Raw genomic sequence first — 26,426 nt, 5'->3', positions numbered from 1 at the left:
GTGTTAAAATTGTCCATCATTTCGTTGCAAGCAAACTTGTACTTGTGTGACAAAGTTGTCAATCACTTTTACACACTCCTGTTTCATTTGTTTGCAACAAACAATAACGCAATGGTGAATCGCTGTGTGTTGCACCAAGACTACTATTTGATACTAGTTGACACAAATTCCCAGCAGACAAATCAGCCCATTTTCAACTGAGCTTGGGCGCCATCTTGTGCATTTTCTAGGACACTACAATGGAGGCCTGACAGCTCAAATTGATACGCATGTACTTCTTTAATCGGTTACAAACATTTATGCTTTCCTCTTCAGAACTACAGTAAAGTCTCATTATATCGATATCGGATATATCGATAGTCCCGGTTATATCAATACTATTTCTATGCACGCACGGAGAAAATTACATGCAAACAGGGTCGGATATATCGATAGTCCCGGTTATATCGATATTTTTTCAGACTCCCTTGAATATCAATATAACGAGACTTTACTGTATTTGAATCATATTCATAACTGGATGAGTAACAAGAAAGCATCTTCTCCGAATCTGAACTCTCTGAAGCCATTGTTTTGATTCTGGAGCACGGCAGTGTGTGACAAATAGTTATGTCACGAACAAGGGGGCGGGACTTCCTGAAACTGCCCAGTTCCGAGCTCATTTTGTGGCAGTTTTGGGACACTTTAAGTCATTTTTATTGGTGTTTTGCATTTAACTAAAAATATCAGCCTGCGTGTTTTGGGTTATTTTAGATGCTATAAAAGTTTTTCTGATGTCAGTTAGGAAACAAAAAAAAAAATGGTGTCGGTTGTCCTTTATATATAGCAATAATAGTAATATAAAATATAAAAACAAAATACAACACTTAAAAAAACATGAAAATATTACTGAAGTCATCATTTGTACAGTTTTTTTTTTAATCCACGGTAAAAAAAGGTCTTATTAATGTACAGGCTGTAAACAAAAATTCATGTTTCAAAGAGGGACAGCACAAGAACAGGCAAATAATTTCTTAGGGGAGGGCGATGGTGGCAGGAACAGTCGTTTTTCCTTTTTTTAAGAACAATAATAATAATAATAATTATAACAATAACAAGGTGAGCGCTCCCTGTAGTCAGCACTCAATACGACAAACATGAACATATGAAATGCACAAAAAAAAATAATATTTACAAGCCAACTTCCTTTTTTTTTTCCCTTCTCCTGTTAAAAGTGAACGTCTAGCTAACACGGGCGGCAAGAACACAGGTATTAGGAAACGGTACGTAGGACCAAGTTGTGTGCCCGTGTGGGCCGGTGTAACAATGGCGGGCGATCCGTGTATGAAAAGTGGGAAAAAGTTCATGTGGTTTGTCCATACTTCAGATTTCAGTACTTGGCTCTGGATTGCGCACGCCGGCTCATCTTCTTCGTCCCGCCGGCTTCTTACGACCCTGAATGGGGGAAGAAAAAAATACCCAGTTCGTTAGGCCTTGGAAACTGTGTACAGTGATACCGTGGCTTATGAACTTAATTGGTTTCCAGACAGACTGTGTAAGGTGAAAAGTGTGTATCCCAAAAATTAATTTCCCATAGGAAACCATTAAAATGAGAATAATCCGTTCCCAGGTGCCCATAAAACATAATTTTCTACTAAATAAGCCTAAAAACTACACAAACTATACCTCATTTTATGTATAATAAATGTGCTATAGTACTATAATTAAAGAAATAAACTGTACTATATAATAAAGTCGTTTTATTTACCTTTATGGTGGTCGTTGATGGCTTGATGGAATGGAGTGGCCGGTTTCATCAGCATTAAACACTTAATGAGGAACGTAGCCTTCTTCTTTCACCATCTTGAGGAATGATCCCTTGTAGGTGCTTCATCTGCGATAATTTTACCTAGTTCCTCATCAATTGTGTTGTGTTTCCGTGTGTATCCCGAAAAATAGTTTGTGTGCCAAGGTAAAATTTTCATCAATTTAACGTTCGTCAACCGAAAAGTTCGTAAGCCAAGGGGTTCGTAAACAGAGGTATCACAGTATTAATGACAACAGCATGTGTAACATACGTGATGCACTTACTTCGTATCACGAGGGAGTCGGAAAAGTCTTTTTAGGATGCCATTTTGCTTGCAATCAGTCGAAGAAAATTGATGGAAGGCTTGAGAAATGTGGACTCAGTGAAGCACCGCCGTGAGCGTGTTCGGAAAATACATTGAACGTCGGTCGAGCTATATATTATCTATTAGCTAGCTAGATAACTGTCTATCTATTTGAGTTACTTCCGGGTTGAGTGAACGCTGGCGCACGTGGCTGCCGCTGCTCATCCACAGAAAAACTGATTCTGTGACTGTAAAGTGACCTTGAGAGTTTTGAAAGGCGCTAAGAAATCAAATCTATTATTATTATTATATTAATTCATGAATGGCAATGAATGAGTTAATACCTTTTAGACTAGGTAACTTTAAGGGTGTAATTTAGTAGATTTAATCAGTATTTGGGTTGCTATTTCAAAAAAGTATTTCAGCAGATTTAAATGCATTTCGGTTAGCTTTGGACAGTATATTATAATATTTTGTTTGACATCTTGACTAGCTTAACTATCTATTAGCGAGCTATTAGCTTGCTAGCGAGCTTTCTGTTTATTTGAGTGAACGCTGGCGCGTGTGGCTGCCGCTACTCACCCATAGGAAAAAAATATCCTGTAACTATAAAGTGACCTTGAGAGTTCTTATAACGGGAATTTATTATTATTATATTATATAAGAAGTATTTTAGCATCACCCAGGATTGTAACTGTACCGTCCGTCCTTTGTTAGCGCAGTGGGTACGGAGTGGTGTTTTTTTTTGCATACCTTCGGTGTAGACTCCTCTTCCTGTTCCTCCTCGTCCTCGTCGTCCTCCTCATTTTCAGAGTCGTCTTTGGTGGCGGCTGCCCTCGACCGTCCTCCGCGCCTGGGAAAAATTAGAAATCCAGAATTTTATATTTTAAAAAAAATGATACATATCAGCTGAGATTTTGTTTTGCATTTTTGGCAACAGAATCATTTGAATACCCCCAGCCAGCCCTTTACGAGATAAAGGCGATTATTATTATTACTATTATTATTTCTATTATTATTATTACTACTACTATTACTACTACTACCACAATTACTACCATCAATACTATTACCTCTACTACTAATATTATTGCTATTATTATTTCTATTATTATTATTACTACTACTATTACTACTACTACCACCATTACAATTACTACCATCACTATCATTACTATCAATACTATTACCTCTACTACTAATATTATTGCTATTATTATTACTATTATTACTACTACCACCATTACTAGCATCACTATCACTACTATCAATACTATTACCTCTACTACTACTATTATTACTCCTACTATTATCATTACTATCAATACTATTACCTCTACTACTAATATTATTGCTATTATTATTTCTATTATTATTATTATTACTACTACTATTACTACTACTACCACCATTACAATTACTACCATCACTATCAATACTATTACCTCTACTACTAATACGTCTGTGTAAGCTCTCAGTCGTACAGGAGTGGTCCATCGATGAGAAGGTTTCTTCAGCCGTCATCTGTACAAAAGTGAAGGTTTCGGACGTTTCGCCTCCTATCCAAGAGGCTTCGTCAGCGAACTAAAGTCTGACTGGTCGTATCGGCCCCATTTATATATCCCTAATGTCCAGACCTGGTGGCGGCGGACACAGCTATGATAGGTCCCTACTCTCAGGTTGGGGGGGGCGCGGGACCCCCCCCCTGTGGCCCCACTGATTGTTCCTACATTCCTGACTAACGATTGGCCTATTACACCCACTCCCCCCGGTATCACCTCATCAGCATAACGACCCTCATCAGCATTGCGAAAGTTGCCTAACCTGTTTTGCCTGAGCAGGCTATTGTATGAACGATCCAAATTGAACCTCACACCACCCGACCGGTTTAGTGAAGGATTTTGTTGTTTTATAAGAATCGCCTCTTTTACCCCCCTTTTCAAACCATCTATGTTCACATAGATGGTGATACCGGGGGGAGTGGGTGTAATAGGCCAATCGTTAGTCAGGAATGTAGGAACAATCAGTGGGGCCACAGGGGGGGGTCCCGCGCCCCCCCCAACCTGAGAGTAGGGACCTATCATAGCTGTGTCCGCCGCCACCAGGTCTGGACATTAGGGATATATAAATGGGGCCGATACGACCAGTCAGACTTTAGTTCGCTGACGAAGCCTCTTGGATAGGAGGCGAAACGTCCGAAACCTTCACTTTTGTACAGATGACGGCTGAAGAAACCTTCTCATCGCTCTACTACTAATATTATTGCTATTATTATTACTATTATTACTACTACTACCACCATTACTACCATCACTATCACTACTATCAATACTATTACCTCTACTACTACTATTATTACTCCGACTATTATCATTACTAATACTATTACTGCTACTACTACCACCACTACTACCATCACTACAACTACTATCAATACTATTACCTCTACTACTACTATTATTATTACGGTTATTATCACCATCACCATTATTATTATTATTATTATTATTATTATTATTATTATTATTATTATTATTATTATAAAGATTCCCAAAGTGTTATCTTACGTTGGTTTTTTGGGGGGAGGTTGAGCGGACTTGGGCGGCCGTCCTCTCCTTTTCTGCGGCGTCGACTCTGACACATCGGAACTGTTAAGAAGAGCATAAAATGACAAAAACCCTGGCATTGGAGTAGACACATTTTTGCAAATCGTCTGGCAGTGAATGAGTTAATTATTTTGTTGCATTGTTTTATAATTATGAAATATTGTCATGTCTTTTTTTTCAATTAAAGATGTTTGTTGAGGGTGTGGAACAGATTAAAGTCATTTCCAATCATTTGAATGGGGCACAATATTTTGAGATACACATTTTTTCGACGGGCGCCAATGCGTTTGTTGGTGTTGCGTTGCGTCACCTTTGCGATCGTCGAGGCGTCCTGGCTTGTCGTCCCGCCCTGGTCTTGACTTCTACGTTTTCAGCTCCCGCGTCGTCTTCTTCCTCGTTGTCCTCCACTTCCTCCTCTGGCCTGTCCTCATCTTCTTCTTCGTCCTCGTCCTCCGGAGGAGGCGCCGCCTTCTTTCGCCCCCTCTTCCCTTTGGCGGGCGCAGCGTCCTGGTTAGCTTGCGCAGCCGCTTTGGGCGGCCTCCCTCTGCGTGCCTTCTTGGGCGGACTGTTTTGTTCGTCCTCGGGTCCGTTGTCCTCGTCCCCCCACTGGTCTTCGGACTCCATTGAGGCGCTAACGGCCGCGGCTTTTTTACGGCCGCGTTTGGGTTTCATGTCGCTGTCGTCGCTGGACGTCAAGCCGCGTTTGCGACCGCGAGGCTTGTCGCTCTCCTGTGAATACAATAAAAGTCAGATAAAAACTAACAGGCTTTTTTTTGTTTTTTTTTCTTTTAATAATAATAATAATAATAATAATAATAATAATAATAATACATTTCATTTCTAAGCGCCTTTCAAAACTCTCAAGGTCACTTTATGGTCACGGGTTAAGTTTTTTTCTGTGGGTGAGCAGCGGCAGCGTTCACTCAACCCGGAAGTAACCCAAATAGATCGAAAGGTAGCTAGCTAATAGACAGCTAATAGCTAGATAGATAGCTAATCGATAGCTAACAGAGAGCAAATAGATAGGTAGCTAGCTAATAGATAGCTAATATAGAAGATGTTTTATTGTTGCTCTGCTAGCTATCGAGCTATCCATTACTGATATAGCTAGCTAGCTAGCTATCTATTAGCTATCTATTCGCTAGCTAGCTTTCTATCTATTTGAGTTACTTATGGGTTGAGTGAACGGTGGCGCGTGTGGCTGCCGCTGCTCACCCGCAGAAAAAACTTATCCTGTGACTGTAAAATGTCCTTGAGAGTTTTGAAAGGCGCTTATAAATGAAATGTACTATTATCCAGCAGCTCCTGTATTTTGTTTTTCTACTTCTTTCTTTCCTATCCTTTTGCTTTCATAACTTTACTGCTGTGTTACTTCCGAATAGAGTGAACGCTGGCGATAATGGCTGCCGCTGCTCACCCACACAAAAAAAAGGTTCTTTTCCTGTAACTGTAAAGTGTCCTTGAAAGTTTTGAAAGGCGCTTAGAAATTAAATGTATTATTATTATTATTATTATTATCCCGACCCCAAAGAAAAGAAGATGGCGGCACCTTATCCGCGCTATCCGCTCGCTTTCGGTTAAAGTCTTCGTTTTCACTGTGGTCCATTTCGGTGCTGTCGTGTCTGAGATGATAACAAATAAATATAAATATAAATATAAAAACAAATAAAAATAAATTAGAACGACTCATTTAATTTCTAAGACTCAATTTCGAAGTTATGACTCAAGTAACTACCTGGTCTTGCCCCGCTGTGGCGAGCCGGGATTGGACGAGGACTCGTCGTTGCTTGCCGTCTCCATGCGGGACGCTTTGCTTTGAATCTGCTTGCCGGCAGATGATAGCGGTTTGTTGACGGCACCCAGGACGTTGGCTGACTTGGGCTGAAAGGAATGACAGGTGACAACAAACAAACAAAAAAAAAAAAACAACAACAACAACAAACGCCACAAAAAGACACACTCACCTTTCCTGCTGTGAAGAACAATTTCATTTCTGCTGGTAGATAATTTTTTGTGTTGCTAAAATTCTGAAACGAGATAACCAAAACGGTTACATTCGCTCATTCCCTGCCATTTCATTTCTAAGCGCCTTTCAAAACTCTCAAGGTCACTTTACAGTCACGGGATAAGTTTTTCTGTGGGTGATCAGCGGCAGCAACACGCGCCAGCGTTCACTCAACCCCTAAGTTGATACGCTAGCTTGCCAGCTAGTAGATAGCTAATAGATAGCTAGCTAGCTAAACAGATAGCTAGATAGACAAAAGATAGCTAGCTATATAGCTAGCCACCTAGATAGCGCTATAGCTAATAGCTAGCTATATAGTTAGTTAGCTAATACACTGAATGTCACTACTAAATACAGATAGAAATATGACATATAGCGCCATTCCAGAATTCGTATGTGTTTTGGTTTTTCTTGCGGGGTGAGCTGATAAAGCGCTGGTCTGACCTCTGGCAATGTTTTTTCTCTTCCACGAGGGGGTAGCATTTGCCTTTTGTCCATGTTAGCGCTTTGTTACAGCTTCAGCTGTTGTTACAGTGCTATGATGTAATACAAATAAGAGCTAGCTTGCTGACTGGCTATTAGCTGGCTAGCTAGCTGTTGGCTGGCTAGCTAGCTTTTTATCTGAGTTATTCCGGGTTGAGTGAACGCTGGCGCGTGTGGCTGCCGCTGCTCACCCACAGAAAAAAAATTATCCTATGACTGTAAAGTGACCTTGAGAGTTTTGAAAGGCGCTTAGAAATAAAATGTATTATTATTATTATAGATCTAGATATCTCCTCGCTGGCTAGCTAGCAGATAGCTAATAGATAGCCAACAGATAGCTAGCTAGATAGCCAGCCACTTAGATAGCTCTATAGCTGCTAGCTAGATAGCTAGTTAGCGAATACACTGAATGTCACTAATTAAATAAATGATAATAATATTAATCATCATAATAATTGTCGTCACAACTCACTAAAAAAAGCGCTGGTCAGACCTCTCGCAATGTTTTTCCCTTCCGCGAGGGGGCGGTATTTGCCTTTTGTCCATGTTAGCGCTTTGTTACAGCTTCGGCTCTTGTTCAAGCGCTATATAAATCAATACGTATTGTATTTTGTAAAGCCGCCCCCATTTCAAGATCAGATAAGTCCAGATCCAGATAACTTAGGAATTAACTCTTTTTTTTTTCTGATGAAAGAAGAGAATCTAATGTTTCTTTCGCTGAATTTAATGCTTATGTCGTCCTAAAACTCAATATTCTGTGGGTCCTGAAATTTGAGTGAAAATGACAACAACCCTGGCATTGGAGCGGACACCTTTTTTTTGCATATTGTGTGGCAGTGAATGAGTAAATGGAACATGGCGGGAGGAACCTTATCAGGCTTGGTGAATAACGTAGTGGGTAGGACGGGGTCTTTGGGCGACTCCAGGCTATAGGTGGTGCTCTTGGACGTGATGATGTGCATGGCCACGTCGCACACCGTGTACAGTTTCTGCGGAGGGAAATTGTTTAGGACATGGTCGGTGAGAGACAAGGAAGTGAGGTCGAAGATGCGGCAACGTCTACCTCGTTAGTTTTGGAGTCCGTAGGTGACTGAGCGTCCTTGGTCTGTTTAATATTCTCCACCATTTTCCTGATGAAGGCGTGGCTGTTGTTCTCGTTCTTGGCCATTATGATCTCCAGTACAAACCAAAGCGCCCTGGATGGGGAAATGGATGGTTAGAATTAGTTTGGAATTGAAGCGGATTTACGTGGGACAGGAGATTTCTTTTTATCAATGGATGCTAAAGCTTCGTGTTTGCTTTCAACAATTAGCTTGCAAAAGACGTGCACATTTCACCATGACGTCTCTGATCCATTGTTTTCTACTTCTTTCTTTCCTTTCCTCTTCCTTTCATAACTTTGCCGCTCTGTTACTTCCGGGTATATATGTACTTACTTACTGGCGCGAATGGCTGCCGCTGCTCACCCGCACACAAAAAAAAGTTATTACCCCGTGACTGTGAAGTGTCCTTGAGAGTTTTGAAAGGCGCTTAGAAATTAAATGGATTAGTATTATTATAATCTAGAAAATGTATTTATATTTATTTATTTATTTAAGTGTTTATTAATGTATTTATTGATTTACTTATGTAACTATTCCATTTAATAATAATAATAATAATAATAATAAATAATACATTACATTTTAAGCGCCTTTCAAAGCTCTCAAGGACTATTTATTTACTTTAGTGATTTTATTAATTTTATTTATGTACCTGTCTTTTTTCCTGATTTTATTGGTGAAAAGGATGCTTTGATCCTCTCCTCTTTCATTTCAAACTGCTTCATACAACATAGAGGGTGCAGAAATTGCTTAAGATTGTTACATTATTATTTTATTACTTCAAGATGGATGCCAAAACTGTGTTTGCTTTCAAAACTTAGCACATTTCACCATGACGTCCCTGATCCACTGGTGAAAAGGATGCTTTCATCCTCTCCCCTTTTCATCTCGAACTGCGTCATACAACAAAGAGGGTGCAGAAAATGCTTAAAATTGAACGACTGGACTTTGTCATTTTATTTGTTATTTAGTTTTTTTGTTGTTAGTTTGACTTCAAGATGGCGCCGCGAGAGTGTCTGCCATTACAACCGCACCTGTATTTTGTTTTTCTACTTCTTCCTTACCTTTTCCTTTTAGAACTTTGCTGCTGTGAAATGTAAATTTCCCGCACGAGACTAATAAAAACTAATTCAATCCATTTGACTCACTCTTTGATGTCTTTGAGCTGCTCAATGTCCTGCACTTTGACGTAGTCCGGGTCATGTGCCAGCAGGTGGATGGCGTACGGTACCACGTACTCCGGCAGCAGCGAGAACAGTTTGTCTGTTTGATCACGTAAAAAAAAAAGCATCGGGAAATTTCACATTCAATCCGATCGAAAATACAAATCGAGCGGCGGCGTCCGTCCGGCGGTTTACCGCTGATGGCGGCGTGCTGCTTGAGATACTCGCGTCGTATGTTGACGTTCTTGACCAGGCATTGCCGCGCGTGCGCCCGTCGTTCCTTAACGGGGTCTTTGGCGCATAGGGCGAAAACGGCCATGTATTCCAGAGGCAGACGCACCCGACACAGGCCCTGGTGTAGTTTTTGCGAGAAGCCTTGACGCACCTGGTAGCACTCGTCCTGAAAAGTGCGGAGAAGATAGTCGATGAGGCGAACGGGAAAGAGGAAAGGGAGGAAGATTTGGTGAAAACGAGTCGACGTACGTTAATGACGAGCGCGCATAGCTGGTATTGCTCCAGCGTGATGATCTCGTGGTAACACGGCTCCTGAGCTAGCTTCAGCAGAGCGCAGGCGGCGGCCAGGCGGAGCCTTGACATGTCGGGTTTTCTGAGAATGATACCAATGACATACGTAAAGAAGGATTCAAGGGGAGGGGGAGATCGGTTCAAATCCAACTTGCATGTATGTACCCCATCTTTCCTTGCTCGGTGAGATCTCCGTCGCTGTGCAAGATGGCCGTCAACATGCGCAAGGTGGAGTTGCCCGACTTGCTCTGGTTGTTCTTCACGCCCAAGAGCCAGCGGACCATTAGCTTGATGCCCTGAATCTGATCAATAAGGTCACGACGAAAATGACTTTTAAAGAAGGCGCATAATCCAATACAATACACGGCTACTAGCTAGCTACCTCACTCGCTATCTATTTAATAATAATAATAATAATAATACATGTCATTTATAAGCGCCTTACAAAACTCTCAAGGTCACTTTACAGTCACAGGACAAGTGATTTTGTGGGTGAGCAGCGGCAGCCACAATCGCCAGCGTTCACTCAACCCGGAATAGCTCAATTAGATAGAAAGCTAGCTAGCTAGCTAAGAGATAGCTAATACCCAGCTATATAGCTACTAGATAGCTAGCTGGATAACAAACCAGCCAACCAGACAGCTAATAGATAGCCAGCTAGATAGCTAGCTCGATAGCTAAAGAGCTAGCAAGATAGCTAGCTCGATAGCTAACGAGCCAGCCAGACAGCTATTAGATAGCAAATAAAGTGCTAGCTATCTTTTTGCTATATATTAGCTCTCTAGCTAGCTAGCTATTACTGATATAGCTAGCTAGCTAGCTATCTATTAGCTATCTATTCGCTAGCTAGCTTTCTATCTATTTGAGTTACTTATGGGTTGAGTGAACGGTGGCGCGTGTGGCTGCCGCTGCTCACCCGCAGAAAAAACTCTATCCTGTGACTGAAAAGTGATCTTAGAGTTTTGAAAGGTGCTTATAAAGGAAATGTATTATTATTATTAAAGCCGTCCTTATGATTTAGGCCACACCCACTATCGGACCAGCACAAAACGGGGCGGGCGAAAGCTAATTTAAGCTAATCAAGAAATCAAATGTTCATCGTTTTTATTTTAGATTGTCATCGTGTCCACGTTTGAGAAACTTGGGCTGACCTTGGCCATGGTCTCAGGAGAAACTTCATCATCAGGAACCCAAAGTTTGGTGGTCTTCTTACCCGGAAGCTGCACCAAAAAAAAATATAGAAAAGATGTTTTTTTTCATAGTCTGGTCACCGCTAAACGTAACTCATGTGAATTTGTTCCTTGACTCATCCTACCCTGTCGTTCATGAGCAAATCCTTGACGATGAAGTTCGCCACCAGCGACTTCAAGGGAGCTGCAAACTGCTCCGGGGCCAGCTGGGCCAGGTGACCGAGTGTGGTCAGCGGGGTGATGAGCTGCTCCAGGTTAGCTGGGTCCAGACCCTTGTGAAGAGGCTACGCACGTGGAAACGGTAAGTAAAACCCCCTTTTCTCCGGATATTGCGACCCGATTCAGAATACGGACTGACCTCAAAGATCTGTGCAAAATGTGTGTCTCTATTGGTGAACATGGCATTGATGCAGTGGATGGCGTACTTGGCCTGACGAGGGGGCCCCCGTCTGGCTTTGGACTGCAGGACCGGCAACAAGACACTAGAGAAAAGGAGGGCGAGAGAGAGAGGAGACAATGACAAGCATGAACGGGAGGTCTGTATAAGCTCTTAGTTATACAGGAGTGGTCCATCGATGAAAAGGTTTCTTCAGCGGTCATCGTATTTCTTTGAAGGTGTCAGACGTTTCGCTTCTTATCCAAGATGCTTCGTCAGCGAACTAAAATTTTCTGGTAGCTCTATCCCTACTGTCCAGAGGTGGCGGTCCCAGACCTCTGCTATGATAGGTGCCTGCTCTAAAGTTGGGGGGAGCAGAGGACCATTTCCGAAGGCTACATTGATTACTTCTATTGTCCTGACTGATTATGGTCTACGACTGGCCTGATTGCCCAATTTGCTCTGGTTATCACCTCATAAGCATAACTAAGCCTGTGTGGTGACGATCTCAGGAGTGTGTTGTAAGCACGATCCAAATTAAACCACACCCCACCATGGCGATTTGGTGAAGGGTTTTGCTGTTTCATGAAAATAGCTTCGGGAGCGAATTCAATGGGTGAAGAACAAGAGCGGAACATACGATTTGATGTGCGGGAAGCTTTCCTCCATTTTGCTGCCCGTGTTCTTGAAGATCTGCAACGCCGCCTCGGCCACCTTCTCGTCGTCCATTTTCAGGCAGCCCAGCAGGGATTCGAAAGTCTCCGCCGAGTGGAAGGACACCGGGTGAGTGAAAGATAACACCTACGAAACACCAGAAGGCTATTTCAAATTAGATCATGGCGAGGTGGGCGTGGCTTCTGAGAAGGGGTTTTATACCTTGAGTAGTTCCAGACCGGCTCTGATGGCGCTGTCAGTGGGAACGCCCTCCTCTTCGTCATCGGCTGTGCCTTCGATGGATTTGTTGACCTGTTTTATCAAAGCGCTGACGAAAGCATAAAATTAGCTTTTGGCGCTAACTTGTGCTAAAAAGTCACTCGGCGGGTACCTGATGGACTCGGTGTCGATGTGGACGGGAGCGATTCTCTCCAAGAGGAACTTGACCATCTCCAGGAATGGATTGCTGGGCTGTTTGGGACTGCCCAGTTTCTTTGTGATGTCCTTCTGCATTTGAAGAAGGGAAAGAAAAGAAAAAACAAACTGCTTTTAGTATTCTGTCAACCTGTCAGAGATGTTTGCTTTCAACATTTAGCTTGTAGTAGACGCGCACATTCCACCATGACGTCCCTAATCCACTGCTGAAAAGGATGCTTTGATCCTCTCCTTTTTCATCTCGAACTGCTTCATATCACAAAAAGGGTACAGCAAGTGGTGAAGAACGAATGACTCTGTGTCTTTGTGTTGTCATATTATTTGTTATTTTGTTTTTTTTTTCCAAGATGGCGGCGCGTGAACACGCAGCGGCTCCCCTCTCTCGCCCAAATTAGCGTTTTCGTGTTTATTATGTTTGTTAAAGTCATTATAAGTGCCTTGCACGCTGGGTCCGAGAGGACAGTAATTTCATCTGTGATGTATGTCGTGCATATCAGCATATTTGACAATAAAGCTGACTTTGACTTGACTTGTCTTTTACTGCTGGCAGGGGACGCAGCCATTCATGACCGACGCCCAATTTCTGCATCCCTTTGCTAAGCTATTTATTGAGAGTATATGCAAATTTAAGTGATAGATTAGTAAAACATAGTCTTCCTGATTTGAATACCACACCCCTGGACATCCCATGGTACAAGCACCAAAATACATCAACCAACAGTACATAGACATTTTAATGGGTTGTCCTTTCCATGAACTGATAGATTTGTAACCTAATGATCTCTTCCTGTGAAGGAGTGTACCAAGTCCTAAATTAGTCCAAGGCCAGATCACCTACATAATGATGACAATGTAACCTCAGATTGACCCCAGATTTTTCTGTGCTTCCATTGTGGGCCTTGTGTTTGGCGGCATGACATTTTTAAATATGATAACTTCTATACTGTATCAAAACCCTTAATGAAAAAAAAAAAAACATGTTAGAAAGAGAGACTAAAATGAAGGAATACTCACCACGCACACCTCGGCCTGCTTACAGGAGCAAGAGGGGCTGACCAGCGTCTCCAGTTGGTCCCGGATTCGTTCGTCATCTTCCAGGACCTGAGCCAACTTCTTGACAAAGTCTTGAGCCTTGCCCGGATCTGGAAGGTTTTCTGAGAGCGCATATATATACAACGCTAAAGACGACATATGATGGAAATTTGTCTTTTGAATTGTTTGGAGATGTTTAAAATTGTTTTCTGGCACAGTGAGGAGGACACTTACTGGTGATGACCATGACTTTGGCGAAAACAGCCTTGCTGGATGATTCCGACTGTTAGAAGACAAATAAACACGCTGGAAATATGTTTGGCTAAACCGGTAACTTGTAGGCTTTTGGAGAAGCTACCTTGGGTTTCTTGACCAGGTCCAGAAGGTCTTTGACATTATGCCGAAGCAGATTTTGACACTTCCACATTTCATTCAGGGCTCTGCAAGGAGAAAAGTTATTCCGGGTTGAGCTATCCTTTAGCTAGCTAGCTATTAGCTGTCTAGCTGTTAGCTGTCGACTAGTTTTCTATCTATTTGAATTACTTCCGGGTTGAGTGAACGCTGGCGATTGTGGCTGCCGCTGCTCACCCACAAAATAACTTATCCTGTGACTGTAAAGTGACCTTGAGAGTTTTGAAAGGCACTTATAAATAAAAAATGTACAGTAAAGTCTCGTTATATCGATATTCAAGGGAGTCTGAAAAAATATCGATATAACCGGGACTATCGATATATCAGACCCTGTTTGCATGTAATTTTCTCCGTGCGTGCATAGAAATAGTATCGATATAACCGGGACTATCGATATATCCAATATCGATATAACGAGACTTTACTGTATTATTATTATTATTATTATCAAAAGCCACCCGAGTCACACAAAAACTCATGACTGTTTTCGAGCATATTTCCACTACAGTAGCTATCTATTCGCCAGCTCGTAAGCTATCCATCTAGCTATCTATTAGCTACATAGCTGGCTAGCCAGCTATTAGCTACCTATTAGCTAGGTAGCTTTCTATCTATTTGAGTTTTTCCGGGTTGAGCCATCCTTTAGCTAGCTGGCTAGCTATTAGCTGTCTAGCCGACTGGCTGTTAGCTGTCTGGCTAGCTATTAGCTATTTATTAGATATCCATTAGCTAGGTAGCTAGTTTTATATCTATTTGAATTACTTCCAGGTTGAGTGAACGCGCCAGCGCGTGGCTGCCGCTGCTCACCCACAGAAAAACTTATCCCGTGACTGGAAAAGTGACCTGGAGAATTTTGAAAGGCTCTTAGAAATGAAATGTATTATTATTAATTATTATTATTGTTATTATCCCGGCAAATTGGCGTTTTCCTGTTTATTATGTTTGGTAAAGTCATTATAAGTGCATTACACGGTGGGTCTGAGAGGACAGTAATTATATTAGTAAATATATTTGACAATAAAGCTGACTTTTATTATTATTATTATTATTATTATTATTATTATTATTATTATGACTCACTTGACGGCGTTGGTATCCAAAGTGGCGTAGAGGTAGTAGAGACACTTCATCCTCTCAGCCGTCTCCAGGTTGTGAGGAACCATGTACTGGGCAAAGACACGTTCCACTAGTAACCTGTGCAAAGCCAGGAAAGTGAACGGTCGCTCTGATGCGCGTGAATGATTGAAAATCAGTTCGCAAATGGCACACCTGTCGTCAATACTGTTCTGGTAGTAGATGTGCAGGAGCTTGTCTTTGATCCAGGAGATCTGCTTGGATGCCTCCCGCCCGCCCTCGCCCTGAAGTGAGTACTTCCTGTAGATGGATGCCAGGCCCATCATGGCCTCCTTACGTACACGCCACTGAGAGAGCAAACAGGGGGGAGGAAAAAAAACATTGAGATGTTCAAAATCTGTTGAAAAAGGCATTATCGGTACTCGGCTAGTGATGCCTTACCCTCTTATCCAAAGTACGCTCTTTGACAAAATTGAGCAAGGCGTCGTTGACCAGAGAGAGGTCTTTCTTGGCTGCCGTGACAATGGAGACAATGACGTCGTGGCGAATGGCCTCCTCCGGGTCGTGCGAACGCACCCTTAAAAATTCTGCCAAAAAATGAACACACGGGCAGAAAAACATGAGATAAATTTTAGCTAGCTAGTGAATCGTGGCTAAAAGGGAGGAATTTGAAAATCCGAATTTCTGGCAGAGCCAATGGGGAGATTATTTCAAAGTGAGTGTAAATAAACAAATCAATAAATACAGTGATAGCTTTAGCCTTAGCTTTAGCTCACGAACTTTACATTTGCGAGCATACAGTCTTGGCTGACGAACTAGTTTTTGGCGGCCGAACCAAACCACACTGCGCCACGGTGGCTGGCGGACTAGTTTTCCACATCCCCTTTCTTTAAGTGCTGATGTGGTTTGTTATCGAGTGTACTATTATGGGACCGAAAAAGACCCCACCACAGGCTAGTATTAAGTCGAAGAAGACACAAAAGAAAATTACGGTCGGGCAGAAGAAGGAGATCATCAAAAAACACGAATGAGGTGTGCGTTTGTGTGACTTAGCATCCCTGTACCAGTATGCTAAGTCGACCATTGCTAGGTGCGGCTAAGGGTGTTTCCGTGTTGTCTGAGCAACGGTCTCAGGCAATAGAAGAGGTTGAAAAACTTCTGTTGATTTGGATTCATGAAAAGCAGCTAGCATGGGACAGTGTGAGTGAGGGTATGATCGCAGAGAAAGCACGGCAACTTCACTCGGATAACAAGAGGCAACTACATCAACACCCATCACAAAGGTCCCTTTCTTCATCACTTGCTGTACCCTCTTTGTGACATGAAGCAGCATATATACAGTGTACATTCAAATAAATTGATACAATTGAATGAATAAACATGTACATTAGCTATAAAAAATATTTTTATTATGGATTTTTGGCTGGCTCATAAGCTATTTATCTACCTGTGTATCTGTTGGCTATATAGCTGGCTAGCTTTCTGCCTAGCTACTAGCTGGCTATTGGCTAGTTAGCTAGCTTTCTGTCTATTTGAGTAACTTCCAGGGTGAGTGAACGCTGGCTTGCTATCTGTTGGCTGTGTGGCTAGCTGCCTGGCAGTTTGAGTCAGGAAATATATTAGCAGGTTAGCTAGCTAGCTAGCTAGCTAGCTATTAGTCATCTGTCTATCTACCTTGCTATCTGTTGGCTATGTAGCTATCTACCTGGCTGTTTGAGTCGGGAAACATTAGCTATCTATCTAGCTTGCTATCTATTAGCTATATAGCTATTTATTAGCTATTATTAGCTAGCAGTTCTAGAAGATTGACATGGTTACATTCGTCATGGAGCAGAAAATGGATGTCAAATACCTGTGAGGTCTTTGGCCAGGTCGGGATGGTTCATGAGGCAATGACTGGCAAACTTGACGCATTCCAGTCGGATGGGCACGTGGATGTCGTTGAACCTTCCCAAGATGGCGACAGAGTTCATGTCAGACGGGATTATACGAAAAATAAATAACAATAGAATCAACTTGCGGGAATCTACCTGCCCAAATAGCACTGCCACAACGGTTTATTCTGCGCCGCTAACTCAGAATCCTTAGCGCCAAACATCTTGGCTAGCAGCTTGACCACCTGTAGCCTCTCGTCGTTATCGTTACTCTGCACACAAAGACGTAGAAATCCTTTTATTGTGAAGGAAACTAAAGGGAAGTTAAGTGCAATTTGCAAAGGTGGTTATCGCAGCTGTAATTTTTCGGAGACGAAGAACAAAAATGTGGCTTCCCTCTGAGGCCATTTTGATGATGAAATTCAGACCGTGTTACAAATATTGATCCTGTATTGAATTTTTTAACAATAAATGACCCGACTTTTTCTTCTAGTTTTTGCTTTTAATGCCACTCTTAGCTCAAGTTTATTCCAAAACGCAACAGAACCACAGTCTAGCCTTCATAGCAATTATTAGCATCTCTGATGCTTAAAAAAAAAAAAAATAGCAAGAAATTGGACTCTAAAGACGCGGAAACACATTGACTGACAAGATGACAGATTTTCAGGACGTCTTGAAAATCAATTAGCTAGCTTTTAGCCATCTATTTGCTAGCTTTTGGCCATCTATTCGCGAGCTATTGGCCATCTATTCGCTAGCTATTAGCTATCTATTCGCTATCTATTCACTAGCTATTAGCTATCTATGTGCTAGCTTTTAGCTATCTATTCGCTAGCTTTTGGCTATCTATTCGCTAGCTTTTGGCCATCTATTCGCTAGCTTTTGGCCATCTATTCTCTAGCTATTGGCCATCTATTCGCAAGCTATTGGCCATCTATTCGCTAGCTATTAGCTTTCTATTTTCTATCTATTATCTTTTCTCTAGCTAGCTTGCTATCTATTTAGTTTAGTTAGTTACTTCCGGGTTGAGGGAAAGCTGGCGCGTGTGGCTGCCGCTGCTGGCCAACAGAAAGAAACTTATCCTGCGACTGTAAAGTGACCATGGGAGTTTTGAAAGGCCATCTGAATGTATTATGTAAATGAAAATGTATTATGATTATTATTATGATTATTATTTTATTATTTCATTATTTTATTATTAATATCAATTATTATTATTATTATTTATTTTTCTAATTATTTTTATTATTATTAGTAGTAGTAGTATTATTATTCGTATTAGTATTAGTATTATTATTAGTATCATTATATTATTATTATTATGATAATAAATGAACTTTAAAGGCCGAAAACAAATGAAATGAGCGTATGAAGCCATTTTGTTTTTTCTTCTACCTTCAGCTTGAACTCCAGTTGTGGCAGCACGGAAAGTAGCAGGTGGCTGTCAATGTTGTAGAGCTCCAGGATCAAGTCAAACACGTGCTCAGATAGGTCGCTCACCGACGTCTTGCCCAGCATCAGCACCTGGTTGAAGAACTGAACGGCGAACACGTATTGGGTACATATTGACACTTTTTGTGGGTGATCGGAATTTCAAATTGGTCTCACGTTGGTGATGTAAGGCTCAATGGCCTGCGCCGTCCTCTTTAGCAAGGCTTTGGCTAGGTCGTACGCTTGCTTGTTCAAATTCTGCACGCAAAGAAAAAGACAAATAAGACGTAAAAAGTCAAATTAAATATGGCATCATTTAAATGTAAGACCCACACACCTTGTGGGCTGGCACCAAGTTGACGAGAACCGTGTCCAGCAGTTCCTGGGACACGGTGTCACCCTCGCAGATGATGGAGCTCATCAGGTCCACCATATGCATGTGCACCTTCTGGTTGTGGCCGTTGCTATGGCAACAAAAGGAGACAACAGGGGGGGGGGTGTCCATTTATAAAAGTAATAATAATAATACATTGCATTTATAAGCGCCTTTCAAAACTCTCAAGGGCACTGTACAGGCACAAGATAAGTTTTTCTGCGGGTGAGCAGGGGCAGCCAGACGTGCCAGCGTTCACTCAACCCGGAAATGTACGCTACTAACTCAAATATAAAATGGCCATCGCAAAAATACTTCTGAACAATTAACTAGTGCCGTACTGATGAGATCAGAGAGTAATTGAGATGTTAGTAGTAACCCCACTTTCTAAGCCAGACATATAACACCTCAAAACTGGCAAAAATTGGATGACTATGAAAACACAAAATAGCATCGCAAAGATAGTTCTGAACAATAAACTAGTGCCGTACTGATGAGAAAAGTATCCTGAATGGAAGGGTGGCAGGAGTTGGGACAAGAGGACTTACTTGATGACCTGGAAGAGGGTGCGGTACAACTGGGTGAAGATCTCGTTGCTGTCCTCCAGCTCGAAGCAGATGTTGTACGACTTGACCCAGGCGATGTTCTGGGCAGAAGATGGCGAGGAGACGTGTAAATACATGGATTTGGAAACCATTTTGATGTCAAACGAGTGGGTGGGGCTTCATTTTTCAAATTTTTCATAGGGCACTTTTTTTTGGGTGAAACCCTAGATTCAATATGCTTGAAAAACAATGAAACACAAAGAAGCGCTCATTTTGTCACCTATATAGTGATACCTCGGTTTACGAATCCCTTGGCTTACGAACTTTTCGGTTTACGAATATTAAATTTAGGAAAATTTTTCCTTGGCATACGAACTATTTTTTGGTATACACACGGAGCTGCCACAATGAGTGATGTGTCGTTCGCGAACAAGCCCGTTCTCCTAACAAGAAAATGGCAGCCGGCTTGTTTTGGTCCTCTATTCCCCGCCCCCAGTCATCGGTTAAAGCCATGTGATTGGTCAAGAACGCAGCAGTCAGGGGAGGTGGTTTAAACATTAAAGAAACAGGCAGACAACAGAGAGAGAGTGACAAAATGCATGGAAAACAGTGAAATTTGGACTCGTTTCAACTTTGATAGTTCAAAGGCAGAGTGTAGACTGCAAGGTTAAAATTCCCATCAATCAGGCTCCACAAATAACCCGTGCGAGCCCTCAGTTCCAATTTGAAATTAAAAGACACGCAAGGGAACCAGCTATTAACGATGTTTTAGTGTGTCTGCTTCCATCTGTTGCACTTTATGCAAAAAGCTATCCATTCCATCAAGCCATCAACGACCATCACAAAGGTAAATAAAACAACTTTATTATACAGTACAGTTTATTTCTTCAATTATAATACTATAGCACATTTATTATACATAAAAATAAGGTATATTTTGTGTAGTTTTAAGGCTTAGAAAATTAGAAAATATGTCTTATGGGGACCTGGGAACGGATTATTCTCATTTTAATGGTTTCCTATGGGAGATTATTTTTTGGGATACACACTTTTCGCCTAACACACTGTCTGGGAACCAATTAAATTCGTAAGCCAATGTATCACTGTACTGTCATTGAAAAGTGGTGCCAACAAGTTAAACACGCACCTCCAGCAGGTAGAAGTATCTGTTGAACTGTGCGCTCTTTGTGTCCTCCAGACCTTTTAGCTGCCTGGTGATGAACATGAAAATATCCTGCAGGGAGCACAAAGAATTAGCCTTTATTAGTCTCGCAGCGGAGAAATTGACATTTCGCAGCAACAAAGTGATGAATATACGAGGAAAGGAAAGAAAGAAGTATAAAAAACAAAATACAGGAGCTGCTGTAAAGGCAGCCACTCTTGCGGCGCCATCTTGAAGTCAAAAACACAAACAAAAAAAAATAAATAACAAGCAATGTGACAACACAAAAGACATGTATGAAGTAGTTCTAGATGAAAAAGAGCAAGATCAAAGCATCCTTTTCACCAGTGGATCAGAGACGTCATGGTGGAATATGTACGTCTGCTACAAGCCAAATGTTGAAATCAAACACGAAGCTATAGCATCCATTGACGAAAAGAGACTGTCCCAGGTAATTCTATCGATTTGAGTTATTCAGGGTTGCGTGAAAGCTGGCGTGTGTGGCTGCCGCTGCTCACCCACAGAAAACTTAACCTGACTGTAAAATGACCTTGAGAGTTTGGAAAGGCGCTTATAAATGAAATGGATTATTATTATTAATCCGCCTCAATTCCAAACCGCAACAGTTCCACATACGCATGACAGTCAAATGGCACAGACATTCCTCCCGATCAAAAACAGTGCTGGCAAATACGTACTGCTGTAAAGGTGCAACCGCTCAGCACAGTCGTGGCCAAAGATGCAGAAAAACAATCCAGATCCGCTCCACATGACCCACAACGACACAAAGTACAGTACAGTACTGCCCCACGTACAGTAAATCCGCTTCAATTCCAAGCCACGACAACTCCACATTTGGAAAAAAAATGATAAGGTAGGAAAAAAGTAGCGCATGAACGGCTAGCTTTGGTACCTTAAGTTTGTCAGGGGAGGTGTAGGGCGCCTCGGGAGCGTAGATGCGGAAAATGTCGGCCAGGCAGCACGCCACGAGTAGACGTACGTCCTTGTCGGGGTGCTTGAGGAAAAAGTCAGAAGCCAGGTGCAAGGCCAGGTTCAGGTAGAGCTCTTTCTCCTCCTCGGAGTCTTGGTCCATGTCCATGAAGGTCTTCACCACCATCTGTCGAGAGATGACGATGGGAGTGGTAATGGAGTCAAAATAAACAGGAAAAGGGAGAGCAGGTGGGCTTGCTCACCTTGAGGCGGCGGACCATCTCCTCCTTGGAGATCTTGTCGGAGATCTCCTTCACCCCCAGGGGGTAGGTGACCTTCCCGTCAGTGGCTCGAGCTTTAGAGTGAGCCATCCTCTGGAGCTCTTCACTGCCTGAACACAAACAAATGCACATCAACAGACATAAAAAAATACAGTGATACCTTGGCTTACGAACTTAATTGGTTCCCAGACAGTGTGTCTAAGGCAAAAAGTGTGTATCCCAAAAATTAATTTCCCATAGGAAACCATTAAAATGAGAATAATCCATTCCTAGGTCCCCATAAAACATAATTTGCTACTTTTCGAAGCCTTAAAACTCCACAAAATAGACCTTATTTATGTATAATAAATGTGCTATGGTATTATAATTAAAGAAATAAACTGTACTGTATAATAAAGTCATTTTATTTACATTTGTGATGGTCGTTGATGGCTTGATGTAATGGATAGCTTTTTGCATAAAGTGACTCAAGGAGCTCTGGGTTGTAGAACTTGGAAGTTGTGATATCACAACAGCAACAGATGCAAGCAGACACACTCGAAACATCATTAATAGCTGGTTCCCTTGCTTGTCTTTTCATTTCAAATTGAACTGATGCCTATTTGGTTATTTGTGGAGCCTGTTTGATGGAAATTTTAACCTTGCAGTCTACACTCTGCCTTTTAACTATCAAAGTTGAAACTAGTCCAAATGTCACTGTTTTCTATCCATTTTGTCATTCTCTCTCTGTCGTCTGCCTGTCTCGTTAATGTTTAAACCACCTCCCCTCACTGCTGCGTTATTGACCAATCACATGGCTTTAACGGACGACTGGGGGTGGGGAATAGAGGACCAAAATAAGCCGGCTGCCATTTTCTTTGAGGAGAACGGGCTCATTCGCGAACGACACATTTCTCATTGTGGCGCTCCGTGTGTATCCCGAAAAATAGTTCGTAAGTCAAGGTAAAATTTTCATACATTTAATGTTCGTAAACCGAGGTATCACTGTAGGCACGTATGCGCTAGCGCCTGACTGAAAACATGGATTCTGTAAACACAATGACGTTGGCAGTCAGGTATAAAGTTGTCCAACATGAATATCAGGAATATCTTTTTTTGTCGGTTCTATAGTTGTCATCTCTGTTGCACTATTTACACAAACAACAATTAAACCATTGACTAATAAGCAACCGGAATCCACGTGTTTTTATTTTCCTTGGCACGGAGAACTCATACAAGGACAATACAATTCAAATTTACAGTGACAACTAACACACAATCTGGAAAAATAACATCTCCATATTTATTTATTAGATAAAATTACAATTTTATTTGTAATGGCATTAATATTATTGGCTTGCCAGGCCACTATTGTAACTCCATGATGTCGTATTTACGGCTCTCCCACATTTATAGCACTGCTGTCAGACCGGGTGGTCATAAAAAAGAACACTAAAAAGGGACTGAATTTATGGGACAAACTAAAAATATTGAAATTGGATAGAAACTCTTCATATCAAACGTCTGTGTAAGCTCTCAGTCGTACAGGAGTGATCCATCGATGAAAAGGTTTCTTCAGCCGTCATCTGTACTTCTTTGAAGGTGTCGGACGTTTCGCTTCTTATCCAAGATGCTTCGCCAACAAACTAAAATCATTATATATATATATATATATATATATATATATATATATATATATATATATATATATATATATATATATATATATATATATATAACCCTATTGTCCAGATGTAGCGGTACCAGACTCTGATATGATTGGTCCCTCAGGTTGTGGGGAGCAGAGGACTACTCCCTGCGGCTACACTGATTACTTCTATTGTCCTGACTGACTACCTCTATTGTCCTGCCTGAGTATGGGTCTAGAACTGGCCTGATTGCCCCATTTGATCTGGTATCACCTCATCAGCATAACTAACCCTATGTTGCCGAAGAAGTCGGTTGTAGGAATGATCCAAATTGAATCCCCACCATGAGGATTTAGTGAAGGGTTTTGCTGTTTTATGAAAATAGCTTATTTTTACTCCCCTTTCACGTCTGGACAGTAGGGATATATATAGGGCCAAAACTACCAGCAAAAAGATTTGAGTTAGCTGACGAAGCCTTTTGGATAAGAAGCGAAACGTCCGATACCTTCAAAGAAGTACAGATGACGGCTGAAGAAACCTTCTCATCTTCATATCAAAATAAATCCACAGGACAAAAGTATTGGAACACAATAAGAAAACACTAACCATGGACAGAAAATGCAAAGTGTAACAATAAAAATATTTATGAAGCTGCACAAGTTTTAAGAAGGGATGCTAATTAAAGAAGACATGCAAACATTTTTCCAAATAAAACACCACTGACCCAACATGCGGCAATGAGGCCAGTTCAGTTTGGAAGAAGCCAAATAAGGACTTATTCTATAGCGTTATCACCAGCGACAGCAGCATTTCATCATCAAGTCGGACAAACTGTTTGCTACAAAAGTGTTCTTGGGCAAGGCACTGAACCCTAAAAGGGCTTGCTCGCATCATTAGATTAAAACTGATTTACATGCACCATTTTAAAGTCGTTTTTCTGGTGTAGATTAAATTGACATTTTTTTTCCTCCTCAGTGGTGTTAGTTTTTATTGGACGAATTCATGTTGCGTCGTTGCACTCTCATTGTGCTTACATGCATTTGAAACATTTTAAACTGTATTGTTCCGATGCAGATTAAATTGACGTTTTTTGCAAATCCTCCTCCTCAATCGTGTCGTTTTTATTTGTTCTTACTGATTCGTTTTATCTTAGCCATACATGTTCAAAATAATACTGCTGTGACAAGACAATGTTTTATCAATATAGTCCCAATATATCTACAAATAAACATCGCCCAATTCTGTACCATAATGGCAGAGCTAGAAAACATTAGCCTCCAGCTCTGTTAAGTGAGTCAATTTCACCCACGGTGAATTTTATGATTCGAAAAATGTAATATCATATACATGTTCAGTAAATAAATCATCATTGTCATTTTACGCGAGGAATCGAGTACCTTAAACTAATCTAGCTAGCTTGCCGTAGCTAGCCGATGAGCTAACGCGGCTAGCGGCGCCAAGCTCCGTGATGACAGAGAGGGCGGACGGACGGCCACTAACAAAACACCCCCACGGGTAGCCGCTATATCCTCGCTAAAAACACCACAAAACGACCGCTGTTTCACTACCGGGGAGACTCGGTGGGACACGCACACGACGACCGAACATTTATTCAAAATGAAGACCACCATGTTTAGATGAGCTACCGACGCGAAGGTTCGGACACGGCAGCCGAGCCAAGCAGGCTGCGCTCCGGCTCACAACCACGGAAAGTGGGGGCGTCTCAGCCGATGTCTCGCCCACCTTCCGTGGGTTTTTCTCCTGCTTAGCGTGCGGCCACGTTGCCTCAACTGAACCTATTTAATTGGAGTGAAATGCGAGCGATTAATGGTGGTATTTCGCTACCTGTTTGTGTGGAATTGTGCACGGTCGCCGTCCTCCTCTGCAGCTCTCTTTTCCCCCCTCCTGGCTCCAAAATGGCGCCAATATCAGAACGTTCACCGCATCGCCGGCTGGGTAAGCAGTGCCACCCAAAGGTGATGCTCGGTATTGCAGGCAGGGGCGTTTCTGCACCATGGAGGCTTCCCCAAAGACGTATTAATCACTTCGATCCATTTATTATCTGAACCGCAATTAAAAGAAAATAAAAACACAACATGGGTGCATTTTAATAAACAAAGTAGTCATAAAACGAAAAACAAATAACCAACACCGAAAGCTAATTTAAAAAAAATAATATATATCATTTATAAGCGCCTTTCAAAACTCTCAAGGTAACTTTACAGTCACTGGATCCGTTATTCTGTGGGTGAGCAAAGGCAGCCACACGCGCCGGCGTTCACTCAACCCAGAAGTAACTCAAATAGATAGAAAGCTAGCTAGCTATCAATTAGCTATCTGGCCAGCCAGCTGGCTAGCCATTAACTATCTATTAGCTAGCCAACTAGCTTTCTATTTATTTGAGTAGCTAATAGATAGCTGATAGATAGCCAACTCGCTAGGCAGAGATGTTACCTATTATTTGACTGTTTTGTGTGGATTTTTACATACAGGTAAAAGTGACCCACAACATAATCAACGTCAGCTTTCAATAATAGATAGCTAATAGCTAGCTAACTAGCGAGCTAAAAGCCAGCAAGCTAGATAGCCGCAGATGTCGCCTATAATTTGACGGTTTTGTGTGGATTTTTACATACAGGTAAAAATGACCCACAACAAAATCGTCAGCTATCAATAATTGATAGCAAATAGCTAGCTAGCTAGCCAAATAGCTAAAAGCCAGCTAGATAGCCGCAGATGTCGCCTATAATTTGGCGGTTTTGTGTGGATTTTTACACACAGGTAAAAATGACCCACAACATAATCAACGTCAGCTATCAATAATAGATAGCTAGCAAGCTAACCAGATAGCTAAAAGCTAGCCAGCTAGATAGCTGCAGATGTCACCTATTATTTGACCGTTTTTTGTGGATCTTTACATACAGGTAAAAATGACCCACAACATCATCAACATCAGCTATCAATAATAGCTAGCTAATAGTTAGCCAGATAGCTAAAAGATAGCCAGTGAATGGGTTTGAGAGTACTTGTTCAATGAAAATAAACGTTTTTATAA

General features: G+C 41.6%; 1 protein-coding gene across 1 annotated transcript; it reads right to left on the bottom strand.

The window, feature by feature from the left end:
* Positions 1 to 1,201: 1,201 nt before the first annotated feature.
* Positions 1,202 to 25,322, bottom strand: pds5b (PDS5 cohesin associated factor B). Its single transcript, XM_089017627.1, has 35 exons — positions 25,217 to 25,322; positions 21,726 to 21,853; positions 21,446 to 21,649; positions 20,518 to 20,604; positions 19,374 to 19,471; positions 18,790 to 18,916; positions 18,630 to 18,710; positions 18,417 to 18,557; positions 17,178 to 17,293; positions 17,000 to 17,094; positions 15,589 to 15,734; positions 15,343 to 15,494; positions 15,154 to 15,267; positions 14,021 to 14,102; positions 13,897 to 13,945; positions 13,645 to 13,784; positions 12,587 to 12,702; positions 12,418 to 12,523; positions 12,182 to 12,342; positions 11,524 to 11,647; positions 11,291 to 11,449; positions 11,127 to 11,195; positions 10,141 to 10,277; positions 9,934 to 10,057; positions 9,646 to 9,850; positions 9,436 to 9,550; positions 8,248 to 8,380; positions 8,054 to 8,173; positions 6,661 to 6,723; positions 6,432 to 6,577; positions 6,246 to 6,318; positions 5,007 to 5,425; positions 4,658 to 4,738; positions 2,844 to 2,943; positions 1,202 to 1,434 (listed from the first exon to the last, which is right to left on the bottom strand). Exons 2-35 carry the CDS (start codon positions 21,831 to 21,833, stop codon positions 1,402 to 1,404), a joined length of 4,224 nt encoding a protein of 1,407 aa, XP_088873753.1. The 5' UTR covers positions 21,834 to 21,853; positions 25,217 to 25,322; the 3' UTR covers positions 1,202 to 1,401.
* Positions 25,323 to 26,426: the final 1,104 nt, after the last annotated feature.

The sequence above is a fragment of the Hippocampus bargibanti genome, linkage group LG16, assembly GCF_051943395.1.
Source record: "Hippocampus bargibanti isolate YZ-2025 linkage group LG16, ASM5194339v1, whole genome shotgun sequence".
In the NCBI taxonomy this organism is placed as follows: domain Eukaryota; kingdom Metazoa; phylum Chordata; class Actinopteri; order Syngnathiformes; family Syngnathidae; genus Hippocampus; species Hippocampus bargibanti.
This window is presented reverse-complemented; position numbering and strand designations above follow the sequence as displayed.